General features: G+C 35.7%; 1 protein-coding gene across 1 annotated transcript in view; it reads left to right on the forward strand.

The window, feature by feature from the left end:
- Positions 1 to 13,763, forward strand: part of SPEF2 (sperm flagellar and cilia associated 2) — a 164,814-nt gene that overhangs the window by 53,847 nt on the left and 97,204 nt on the right. The window contains exons 10-13 of the mRNA XM_081825990.1: positions 8,024 to 8,243; positions 9,742 to 9,896; positions 11,573 to 11,648; positions 12,998 to 13,059. Coding sequence (XP_081682116.1) covers positions 8,024 to 8,243; positions 9,742 to 9,896; positions 11,573 to 11,648; positions 12,998 to 13,059 — 513 coding nt within the window. The remainder of the gene's footprint in view (positions 1 to 8,023; positions 8,244 to 9,741; positions 9,897 to 11,572; positions 11,649 to 12,997; positions 13,060 to 13,763) is intronic.

A 13,763-nucleotide genomic window follows, 5' to 3' on the forward strand; every position in this document is an offset into this window, starting at 1 on the left:
GAGTTCTAGCAGTTTTGGGGTGGAGTCTTTTGGGTTTTCCACATAAAGTATCATATCATATGCAAAGAGTGAGTTTGACTTCTTCTTTGCCAGTTCGGACGCCTTTTATTTCTTTTTGTTGTCTGATTGCTGTGGCTAGGATTTGTAATACTATGTTGAATAGCAGTGGTGATAGTGGACATCCCTGCCATATTCCTGACCTTAGGGGGAAAGCTCTCAGTTTTTCCCCATTGAGAATGATATTCACTGTGGGTTTTTCATAGATGGCTTTTATGATATTGAGGTATGTACCCTCTATCTCTACACTCTGAAGAGTTTTAATCAAGAAAGGATGCTGTACTTTGTCAAATGCTAAGAAACTCTTATCTCTTAAGAGAAAAGGCATTTGTCTTGTTTTGTTTGTTTGTTTGTTTTTGTTTTTTTGAAGGCATCTGTAATTGAATTGTAAGACATGTAGAGCCTACCAAACTGGGAATATATGGGGCACTTCAGGCCATGCAGATGTTGGTAAGTTCTAACAATCTATGAGATCAAACACTGGATTGTGTGTGCTTTCAGACTAGTACCACCATTCTACAAAAGCCACATTTGGATGTCACTACTAAATAGCACTGGCATAATACAATGTTTGCTTGTTAGCTGGATGTTGTGTTAGATAGAGGCACTCATATTTTATGGACTGATGAATATCTCCCAAGACTCAGATTCTGGTTATCCAAGTTGATCAAAGTAAACCATGCCTGCCTCTTCTTTGAAAGAGTAGATGAGGAAGCTCTCTTCCTCACTTGGATCCTTGAAAGTGGCAAGAAATGAGAATGAGGTACATCTGCTTGAGTCCAAGGGTAATCATGTACACAGAGTAAACAATTTGTCGAGAAAACTATGCAGCTCCACCAGCAGCATTATCGAACCCCTTGGACAGTGTGACAATCAGGGCGGGAATCTAATGAACGGAACACATGGATGATCTCACGCTTGCCCCTGAAGTGTGCACATCAGCCTACATTCAACATACTGTTCCCAAGCAGATGCTGTCTGTAAATGCTCATGTTGCTTTTAGCCATGGTTAATAACAGGGGGATGAAGGGTAATGACACATTAAAGCTTGGGAAACAAAAAGGATATGACAGACTGGAAGTAACCAGAATCAGAAGTCTAGGTAACCATGAGGTACCTACAACATGATATAGAGAACCATGTGAGTGGTGATCCAGGCTGGATATCAATTTGTTGGATCCATGTAATTTGTGAAGATAGGAAGAATAGGTGGATCCTATGATCCCAGGAATTCAGAATTCAGTTTCCAAAAAGGTCAGTGTAAATCAATTAATGAAAACGGTGCTGGTAGATAGGTTTGACTTTCAACCAAGGGCAGAGGCTGTTTACACTGTTGTAATTTCATGGTCCCTGTATGTCGGTAGATAAGAATTCACAGGGAGAGGTGGACCCCTAGGTGTTGGTGGATCTTGAGTCTTGTATCTTCTCAAGTATGCATACTGATGGCATTTATGCAGAGACAATAACAATATTAATATTAAGATAAAGACATATTAATAATTATTATATATAGGGGTGCCTGGGTGGCTCAGTCAGTTAAGTGGCTGCCTTCAGCTCGGGTCATGATCCTGGGGTCCTGGGATCGAGCCCCGCATCCGGCTCCCTGCTTGGCAGAGAGCCTGCTTCTCCCTCTCCCTCTGCCTACCACTCTGCCTGCTTGTGCTCTCTCTCTATAAAAAAATAATAATAATTATTATTATTATATATATATGACAGTTTCCATTAATCAAGTGCTAGTATCATGGAGCACATCTACACAGATAAAGTATCTCATTAAAGCAATAGTTTGAACCAGGTGATACTTACCTAGTATTGCCTACGCTAAGGCATCAGAGTCTTGAAACTAATAGATACCTATTTATAACAATACCTGAAGGAGTAAAAATGATACATTTTATTACATGATTTTTCTCTAATAAAATTTTATTATAAAATTAACATAATTATATATAACTAACCATGTAAAATAGGGATCTGATAAAAAAAATCTAGTTCCTCTTCACTAATGAATCTCTTTAGCTTATTGTAGTTAAGCTAGCAACCTTCATTCTGGTCTGAATTTCCCTTTTTCTAGTTCTTCTGACCTCCTTTTCACTCATCATGTTCTTATTCCAACCTGAGATGATTACTTTGACTTACCCTCTCGTGGTCTTTACTAGAAACTTTATCAACTGTATTTTTAAGATGATTCTGCAAAATGTGTTCCACCAAATCCTTGATCCCCTTATCTCCACAGGTTAACCCAACCTAAACATTCAAAGAAAATGTTCTCTGCATGGCCAACATTCTATCCCATTGTGTTTGGCCACATTCTACCACTAATTCAGTGATGGAACAGGGCTTTATTCTGATCCCTTTGAGAAGAAGCATGCCTCTCAGATTGGGGTGCAAGCTGAATGTGGTTTCTCCTATTGGCAACCCTCCTGTGTGACACTATTATGTGCCTCCAACAGTAGCCTGAGAACCGCTTAGTTAAGCATTTAAAGTGCACAGTCACATAGGCTACTCACACAAGCCTTTCATTCAATCTTTGCAGCAGCCCTGTGAGATAGATATTATTATCACACAAAGATGAGGGAATTGACAAGAGTACAAAACAAGTAAGTAGCAGAACTATTATGGGAATCCAGGTCATCTGATTTCAGTCCCAGAATGGTTCCTTTAGAACAGATTAAATGACTACACCACACAAAATCATTAGAACATTGGAAACTTTCCACTTAAAATTGGCCTTGGACTTAAAGCCTTTTTAATTATTTTTTTGTTGTCTTTCTTTGTTTTTTCTTTTCTTTTTTTTATTATGGTCAGTTAACCAGCATATAGTACATCATAAGTTTTTGATGCAGTGTTAAAACTTTTTTTTAAAATAACATAATTTCTCTGGTTTGTTTTTTAATTTGATTCATTTCTGATTGGCCACATTACATAAATCACTTGTCTAATTTAGAAGTATAAACGATTCCAATGAATGAAAGCAGAAGCAAGCAATAAATTCTAATTCAATCAATGATTATGGAAAGCAATTTAGTATTTAGCTAATTTTGAACAATGCACAGAATTGTTAGAAAAACCAAAGACATTAAAGTAAAACAAAATAAATTTTACAAAGAAAAGATAGTTTGAATAGAAGTAATAATCAGATACAATTATATTTATTTAGTAATAAATTCCACCAGTTTTAAAGGAAAACCTATTATGAATACTTTGGGGGATTTTGTTTATTTGTTTCAAAAAGCATTTGTTTACCTCAGAATGTTGTCATATCAGAAATTCTGTCACCAAACCAGGCAACTCTTCTATAGCACTTATCAAATTTGTCAGTTTATATTCTGAGCAAACATTTTTTTGTCAGGTAATTGATAGATATTGGAAGAATACTGAGAAAAAGAAATGCAACAACATAGGCATGTATTTATTAATATGTGACAGAGCATATATAAAAACATGTATACATTTATATATGACCTAGCATATATGAATATTTATGCTGTGTCACATAGAATATATATTAGTATAAGTATACAAATATAAAGATTTATATCCTGATGTGTAGTCAGAAGAGACATTACTTTCCTTCTCAAAAAAATTAAAAAAGAAAAGGAGGTAAGGCAATTCAGATTAGCAGAAGTTGAAAAATTGGCCCATGTTTTGTGAAGAAATACAATGAACTTTGTCTTTTGTTTTTGTTCTCTCTTTGGTTTTCATGAAAGCCTGTGTTGTTGAGGAAACTCATTTTCTCCCCCAGTGGATATTGCTCATGTTTTTCTGTCCCAATTATTTGGACTAAGAAGACTAAGTTAAGGTGGTTGGGGATAAGTTGACTGGGGGCAAGTGATAAAATAAAATAAAAAAAGTGCTAATAAAACGGATCATAAGAATTGGGGAAGACTTAAACATGATTTTTAAAAAAGCTGATATATCTTGAATTCATAATGTTCTGGACCACTGAAATAACATATCAGAGTGTTTTGAAGTTTGAATAGTTAGATAAATAGGTTGCATGTACTAATTCCAAATAATCTTTTTTTTTTAATTTAAATTCAATTGGCCAACATTTAGTACATCATTAATTTCAGATGTAGAGTTCAGTATAATTCAAATAATCTTAAAACAGATCATAAGTGACATATATTTCTAGTCTTTGTAGATTGTGGATGGAATATTTATATAATAAAATTGTTCCCTACTTATGTTACTAAATTTTTTTATATGCATCAAAGATATTTTTTAAGATCTTTAAGTGACTTCAGAAAAATACTATCTTACTTAAGTTTCCAGTGATTTGTATATAAATTAAACCCTAATCTTATCTGTTTTTGTGTCTGTAATTGTTTTTATTATTTTTCATTATTATTACAGTGATGTTATAGCAACTTTGAACACTTTAGAAAATACAATAAAGCAATGTGTTAATTTACTCTCCCACCAGTATTGAATGAGAAGTATGACTAATTTTTTTGTGTTAGGCAAAATATGATGCATCATTGTTTTATTTGGATATCTTTATTTCTGTGAATTTGAACATTGCTTCAAAAACTCATTGACCATTTTATTCTATTTTGGGTACTGACTGTTCATATTCTTTGTGCCTTTTTTTTCTGTTGGGATATTTTTCTTTATCTGATTGCTTAGAGCTGTTTATAAACTAAGACTCTTAACCCTTTGTCAAACATATATATGTTCACAGACACTTTCCTTTTGTTCTTTATTTTTAAGTTGTGTGTAGGTATGTTTATGTGGGGGGGGATGTATAGAACATTTTATTTTTATATAATTAAATTTATCAGCCTTTTCTTCTATGGTTTTCATGCTTAAAAAGACCATCCTGGAACATATAAATATTCATCCAGATTTTGGTGCCTTCATGATTTCTTGGTTCCCGAATCTATTTTCATGAAAACTATAAGGATATCCAAGTTAATTTTTTTCAAATATGTGGCCATAAGGTATTCCAGTACCAGTTATGAAATAATCCCCTTCTCTGTGACTGAAATATAAACCTTATTATGTACTAAATTCCTACTATACTTAGATCTGTTTATAGAATTTATATTTTTGTGCATTGACTAAGCTTCTTTCTTTCTGAAACTCATTTTTTCATTACTGTATCTTTTTTTAAATTAAATTCCATTAGCCAACACATAGTACATCATTAGTTTCAGATGTAGAGTTCAGTAATTCATCAGTTGCATATAACACCCAGTGCTCATCACATCACATGCCCTCCTTAATGCCTGTCACCAAGTGACCCCACCTACCTCCCCTCTCACAACCCTCAGTTTGCTTCCTGTAGTTGTAATCTCTCATGGTTTGCTCCCTTTCTGATTTCTTCCATTCAATTTTCCCTCCCTTCCCCTGTGATCCTCTGTGCTACTTCTTATATTCCACATATTAGTGAAACCATGTGATAATTTTCTTTCTCTGATTGACTTATTTCACTTAGCATAATACACTATAGTTCCATCCATGTCGTTGCAAATGGCAAGATTTCATTTTTTGATGGCTGAGTAATATTCCATTGTATATATTCCATATATATATTGTATATGACTGATATGTCATCTTCAAATATCTCCTCCTCTACTCTATGGTCAACTAATCTTCAACAAAGCAGGAAAGAATATCCAATGAAAAAAAGACAGTCCCCTCATCAAATGGTGTTGGGAAAATTGGACAGCCACATGTAGAAGAATGAAATTGGACCACTTTCTTACACCATACACAAAAATAAACTCAAAATGGATGAAAGACCTAAATGTGAGACAGAAATCCATCAAAATCCTGGAGGAGAACATAGACAGCAACCTCTTTGACCTCAGCCTCAGCAACTTCTTGCTAGACAAGTTTCCACAGGCAAGGGAAACAAAAGCAAAAATGAACTATTGGGACTTCATCAAGATAAAAAGCTTTTGCACAGCAAAGGAAACAATTGACAAAACCAAAAGACAACCTACAGAATGGGAGAAGATATTTGCAGTTGACATATCAGATAAAGGGCTAGTATCCAAAATCTATAAAGAACTTACCAAATTCAACACCCCAAAACCAAATTATCCAGTCAAGAAATGGGCAGAAGACATGAACAGACATTTCTCCAAAGAAGACATACAAATGGCCAACAGACACATGAAAAAATGCTCCACATCACCTGACATCAGGGAAATACAAATCAAAACCACAATGAGATACCACCTCACACCAGTCAGAATGGCTAAAATTAACAAGTCAGGAAACAACAAATGTTGGCAAGGATACAGAGAAAGGGGAGCCCTCTTACACGTTGGTGGGAATGCAAGCTGGTGCAGCCACTCTGGAAAACAGTATGGAGGTTCCTCAAGAAGTTAAAAATAGAACTACCCTACAACCCAGGAATTGCACTACTAGCTATTTACCCAAAGGATACAAATAAAGTGATCCAGAGGGGCACCTGCACCCTAATGTTTATAGCAGCAGTGTCCACAATAGCCAAACTATGGAAAGAGCCCAGATGTTCATCAACAGATGAATGGATAAAGAAGATGTGGTACATATATACAATGGAATATTACTCAGCCATCAAAACATGAAGTCTTGCCATTTGCAACAACATGGATGGAACTAGAGGGTATTATGCTAAGTGAAATAAGTCAATCAGAGAAAGACAATTATCATATGACTTCACTCATATATGGAAATTAAGAAACAAAACAGAGGATCATACGGGAAGGGAGGGAAAAAAATAAGATGGGTCAGAGAAGGAGACAAACCATGAGAGACTCTTAACTATAGGAAACAAACTGAGGGTTGTGGGAGGGGTGGTGGGTGAGGGGGTAACTGGGTGATGGGCATTAAGGAGGGCATGTGGGATGTGATGAGCACTGGGTGTTATATGCAACAGATGAATTACTGAACTATACCTCTGAAACTAATGATGCACTATATGTTAATTAACTGAATTTAAATATAATAAAATTAAAAAAAAATTTTTTAAGTATCCTTAAAATCTCTTGTTTCTTTCATAGTATGTTACAAAATTGATACTTGCTATTCTTCACCTTTATTCAGAACTAGTAGCAATTTCTGTATTGTGATTAGTCTGGACAAGTTCTAGAAATATTATCAATACAATCAATATCAATATCAAAAGTAACTTGATAGTTTTGCTCTCTAAACATTTCCATTTTTATGAGTTCCTTCCTCATTTATTTATTTAAAATTATTTTTCCTATTTTAATGCTTAGTTTGTTTTCCTTCTTTTTTATTTTAGATCAGGCATTTTATGGGACTATGAATTTTCCTCTGAGTACAGTTGGATCCCATCCCATATTTTTAATCTATTGTTTTAATGTTCTTTTTGTACATTTATATTTTTAACTTCTTCTTTAATCCAAGAATTACTTTACAAGAATGCTTATAATTTTTAAGTATTTATATTTCTCATATCTTTTTAAAATTGAGTTCTAGATTATTACAGAGAATGTGGTCTGTAATTTGTTTGTAAACCTGTAATTATTTGATCATTTCAGCAAGAAACCTGAAAAAACTGGGAGTCAAATGTAATAGATGTAGAGGGCATCATATCAGGCATGAATATTCTCTTTTATCTTTCTTACATTAAGATATCTTAAAATAAGCTTAGTGTTTACATAAGATAGCAGATAAACTATTATTCTCTTTTATCTATTTACTGAGGGTAGCTTCAATTTAAGTGTCTTTATGCTCAACCTGAGTTACAATTTGTCTCAACTCAGTATGCCTACTTTCATAAACTGTTAAGGATTTTTACTTTTCCATAGGAAGCTCATTTTTCTGCTCTCTAATATGAACATATTATTTATGTTATTACTCATTTATGTAACATAATTATTTAAAGTATTACTTTTGTTTGCTATAATTTGAGTTTATTTTCAATATTAAAAATTTTTATATGCCTAAATTCCCACTTTTAAGAATATTCTGTTTTGTTTGTTTCATTGTTATTTTGCAGAACATGGTGGGAGAGTGGGCCTTACCAGAAGAAATGGTAGAAAATTTACCACCCTCCAACAATAGCATATTGGGTCACGTGATTCACAGATTAGTTGAAAAATCTCATCCTCCTCAAGTCAAATCAACAGTATCAGAATTACCTTCATTTACTATTAAAGGGTGCTTACTGGGGAAAACATTTAGTGGAAAAACCACTGCTCTAAAGGCTCTACAAAAAGGTAGAATTTCTTCTTTTTTTTCCACTTATTGGATTCTATTTGCATTGACTGTAGTTGCAAATGGCTATGTCTGTAGACAACATACATAAGAATCTACTGATATGTTGGGAAACTCTGTCATCAAAAATTTTATAATACAGTGATCATATAATTACTTGTCCAAGGCAGACACTTTTAGGATTTAAGAGTCATAAACTGGCACTGTCCCAAGCAAACCTGGATATATGAATATGCTATATAATGGTGTGCATAGTCTTGAGAAATAACAAGTTATAAACTTTCCTCATAGATTTTATTTACCTACCAATGAAGGGGGAAATTAATAATTTATAACAAATACAAAAGAAATCCACTTAAAATTATGAACATATTAATTCTTCACATCCATTGAGTTCTGTCTTTTTATGAACCTTTGGCTTTTTCTTTTGAAGCTCATTCACTTAGAAGCCCAGGTTTCCATCTGTTTAATTAGTTTTTATTCAGTTATACTTATTTTTTACTGTTTTCACTGGAAAACACAATTTGTAGAGACTAGTCCATTTTAAACTATTCCAAGACAGACAAGGGTAGATCATTATTGAGATGTTAAAAGGACCTCCTTGAAAAGCAGCTTGACAAAGGCACAATGAGGTACCACTCCACACCCACTAGGATAGGTGTAAATAAAAAAAAGGAAAATAACAAGTGTTGGTGAGGAAGTGTTGGTTGGAACCCTCATACATATGTTGCTGGTGGGAATGTAAAATGGTGTCACCACTATGGAAAGCAGTTTGGTGGTTCCTCAGTAAATTAAACAAAGATGGCCCCAACAATTCCATTAGGGGATATATACCCTCAAAGGAGTGAAAACAGGTGTTCAAAAGAAATCTTGTGCAGGAATATTCATAGCAGCACTATTAATAGTAGCCAGAATGTGGGGACAAAATCTAAATGCCTGTCATCTGATGAATGGATAATAAAAGTGGTATTAATCTATATAATGAAATATTACTCAGCCATAAAAAAGGAGTGAGGTACTGATATGAGCTGCAACGTGGATGAACCTCGAAAACACAATGCTGAATGAAAGAAATGAGACACAAAAGGCCACATATTGTATGATTCCATTTATATGAAATGTCCAGAATAGGCAAATCCATAGAAACAGAAGACAACTTAGTGGTTATAGGGACAGGGATAGAGAGATAAGGAGTGAATGCTTAATGGGTACAGGGTTTTCTCTTTTGGTGATGAAAATTTTTTGGAACAAGATAGTGCTGATGGTTGGACAACATGAATGACGTAAATACCATTGAGGTGTATCATTTACAATGGTTAAAATGGTTAGATTTATGTTATGTGAATTTTACTACAATAAAAAAAAAATAAGTGGCTTGATCCAAAAGACAGTTGTAGGAGGCCCTAGAGACAGTGTTATTGGATGAAGCCAGCACAGAAGGATAATTATGTCAATTTCCTAAATGAAAAGATATTAATAAAATTGTCTTTTGCACTTTAGACTTTCCTATTCAGATACTTTCTATTGACACTCTTGTCCAAGAAGCTATCAAAGCATTTCATGACAATGAAAAAATCAGTGAGGCTCTACCAATTGAGAAAGAAGCTGAAGAAAAGACTCCACCAGTTCTGCAAGAGAAGAGCAAAGAAATCCAGGCAAGTGTGACTTTAGTTTTCTTTTCTGCTCCTCATAGTCTAGAGATTTGAAGCTGAATAGAATCTAAGAGATCTTCTAGACCAGAGGTTAGCAACGTTTTCTGTAAAGGCCCAGAGAGAAAATATTTTAGATTTTGTGGACCAAGAGGCAAAATCAAGGTTACTATGTGTGTATTTATAATAACAAGAAAGAAAATTCCTCCCTGCCGTCCCCTAGTTTGCCTGGTGGGTCATCCAGGGTGGTTGGCCCACTTCGTGCCCAGTTACCATCAGCTGGAGACAGTCTCCTAAAGAAAGAGCCACAGGCTGGTAGGACTGGTAAGGGGGTGAAGGGGCTGAATTGCAAGGGATTGGAGGAGGGTGGGGTATGAGTGTTGGAGGGGGGACTTCACCAAGTCATTAGCTCCTGGAGTGATATTTCATCACTGAAATTGTGAAATTGCAGTGGCCAATGGCAGAGTATCCATTGCATAGTTAAAGACCAGTGCCGGCTTTGGGCAGTGGCTGAGGCAGATGCTGGAGCAGAGCAGAGAAGGGGCAGAGGGGGATGCCAAGCTTGGTCCCCTGGCTCACAGTGCTATTCCGCAGAGGGATGCCCAGGGACCATATAAAAAAACAGTTGGATGGCTGAATGTGATCTGCGAGGAGAGGGGTGGTGGAGAAGGGAGAGGTCTTCCTTGTGGTTTACCTGTGTCACATTCCCATCAATATTGCATCTTGCTACATTATTGCATGAAGATCCTAAGGCAGAAAATATGAAAATGTGGCCCCACCTTGAGAATCATGATGCGGTCCAGCACCATTTTAAAACGGAGACAGTAGAGGTCCTAAGTATGAATTGGTTTGCTCGGGGTCAGAAGGCTTGTTGATGAGTGTTTTGAGTGGAAACCCAGATTCTAAATCCAGCATTCTTTCTCCTGCTTTATGTTGTCTCTGCAATTGAATAAATTAGCAGAGAATCTAATCCAGATCATTTGCATGGGCTGCAAGATAAATACCATTTAACTACAAATTATGAAAATAACTGGGAGAAGGGGCACCTGGGTGGCTCAGTCGCTCAGTTGGTTAAGCATCTTCCTTCGGCTCAGGTCATGATCCCAGGGTCCTGGGATCGAGCCCCACATGGGGCTCTCTGTTCAGTGGAGAGTCTGCTTCTCCCTCTCCCTCTGCTGTTCCCCCTGCTTGTGTGGGCTCTCCCTTTCTCTCTCCTTGTCCAATAAGTAAATAAAATCTAAAAAAAAAAGAATAACTGGGAGAAGTGTGGACTGCCTCTCATTCTGTATTTCAATCAATTGGATGATAGATCATGTACATGTTTTTTCTTTATTCCCTTATGGCTATGACTGACACCTCCAGGATTGTTCTTTCTAAAATGGTTTTCCATAAAATCTACCTCTTTCTCAGGTTTCACTGTATTTTAAAAATAGCAGTTGCTGTATTTTACATAGAATTAAAGGTCATTTGAAAGACAGAGTACATCATAGGTTACTATTTCTGTAAGAATAGTCATCAAATTTTACTTGTTTTCAGAAATCATTCAGTTCTTCTTAATACCAATGTTATTGATAAGATAGTGTAAACCTTACTTGTAGAAATAAAATGTTAAATATTATTGAAATATAACAATGTTACAATTCCTGTATGTGTGTGTGTTTGTGTGTGTTTTCTCCCCAAAGGATCTGCAGAATGTGTCTTCACCTTATCCAGCTTCAGAGGAAGCATTGCCAGAAACAGAAGATAAAACTATACTTAGTAAGTGAGATGTCAAAACAAATCACCCATTATTTACATTACATTAGATAGGCGGACAGATAAATAGTTAGTACAGGTGTATGTGAGCACAAACTTGCTTTCAGGGAAAGAAGGGGGAGTTTTACATAGTTGTCTACCTGGCCATTTAACAGAGAGAGCAAGATAAACACAGAAGTCCCTAACCTTTGTCTACAGCTAGGGATAAGAGATGAATATTAAGAAGGAATCTTTCTACACTCCTTCAAGCAGTTGCTCAGTTTTGTTGTGCTTATGGTAACAGTCAGGAGAAATCCTCCCTCTTCCTGGCTTTGCAGGGAGACGGTATTTTATTGTTTCTTCTTGCCTGTGCAGATGTGGGTGAGTGGTACTGTTGGGGCTCCCCGCGTGCTGCTGTGCTGTTCACTGTGTTGAGGGAGGCTGCAGGGTCTGGTCTCTTGCACCCACCTGAAGAGTGGTTCCCTAGATAAAGTTAAGTTTATTCCCAGCCTTGAGCAAGGCACATAAATAGAACCAAATCCTCCAAAGCTAATGAAAAGTTATCTCACTTGGGATCTGGGTTCTAGTCTTTCAGATGCTTTTTAGAAACAGTGAAGGAAAACAATGTTAAATCTTAAATGTCTTTTCTAGCTATGCTAGTGAAGGCTTGCCGTATTTAATAGTTTCCTCATATTCTAGCATAAAGTTCAGATCCCCCTGTGCCAACGTCATTATCACCATCACCCCTGAACAGTGTGGTGAGCGTGCGGGTCTCCTAGAGCAGCTGAGTTTTCCATCTTGTAAAAGGGCATAATCTGTCCCTTATTTTAGTTATGTGTTTCATACAAGATAATTTTAATTGACTTCTAAACTATTTTAAGTATTGTATGACATATTTTATTACAGAAGTCCAGTTAATTATAAATGGACTCTGAAAACTTGCTTTTTTCTGAAGATTTTAACGAACAACCCTTCTGATTTCTAGAATTTTCTACTTTTACACATGTTTATTACCTATAACTTGATAGTTTAGGAAAATAAAAATTAATGAATTAACATTTCAACAGATTTTCTTGAGAAACTTGGCTAGTTTTCTGAAAAGAAAACCTAAACTGTATTTAAGTACTTCTAATGATACAATTATCGGTGAGCCATAATGGAAGGAAGGAAGTAGAAAACGCCAAGCCACATAATGGCTGGATTTTAATGTGGTGGAAGAAAGGTGAAGCCGTGCTGTGGTGATCCTTCCTCTGAGCATCTCAGGCATGGCTGGACCCAATAACCCATCTGTCCAAAGCCATAGGTGATCAAATATTAATATGGTTTTAGTGGTAAATACTGGAGTTTGTTCTTACCACTTTTTCTGTTAATAGGTACCGATACAAATAAAACTATAAATGTTGAAGAAGTCAAATCAAGTGATAGATTCTCTGAAGTAAGTACTAACCTGATTTTAGCTACTAGTATATTGAAATAGGTCATGATTCATAGTTTCTTGATATGTCTTCAAAAGGAATGATATAGCAATGTGCCTCTCTTTGTTTTAAAGTAAATGTGATGTTGGGGCACCTGGGTGGCTCAGTCGGTTAAATGTCCAAGTCTTAATGTCAGGGTCATGAGTTCAAGCCCCACGTTGGGCTCCACGCTGGGCTTGGAGCCTACTTAAAGTAAATATGATGGTAAAATATTAGCTAAATCTAAGTTACTTAATTTTCTTTAAATTCTTTATCCCTAAAGTGGTGGAAATTGCTATTCAGTTTTGCCAGAACTTAATTTTCTTTAAATTCTTTATCTCTAAAGTGGTGGAAATTGCTATTCAGTTTTGCCAGGTAACAAGGTATATACGTGCTTTTTTAAAATTTTAGTCTTATGTCAGGTTTATATTTATGTATTTTTCTTTACCACTTAATTTATTACTTTTATTTCCTTTCCTACTCTCTTTACCTTTAAATAATTTTTTTTCCAGAATTTCTCCTTAGACTTAGTGGTGACTCTACAGAATTTCGTAGTAACCCCTGAAAGATGCAGGACTCGATCCTAGGACCCTGGGATCATGACCTGAGCCTAAGGCAGATACTTAACCAACCGAACCACCCAGGTGTCCCATCAAGTGCTCTCCTTAATGCCCATTATCCAGTT

Source organism: Leptonychotes weddellii, chromosome 7 (genome assembly GCF_054177405.1).
Source record: "Leptonychotes weddellii isolate Sample4059 chromosome 7, ASM5417740v2, whole genome shotgun sequence".
In the NCBI taxonomy this organism is placed as follows: Eukaryota; Metazoa; Chordata; class Mammalia; order Carnivora; family Phocidae; genus Leptonychotes; species Leptonychotes weddellii.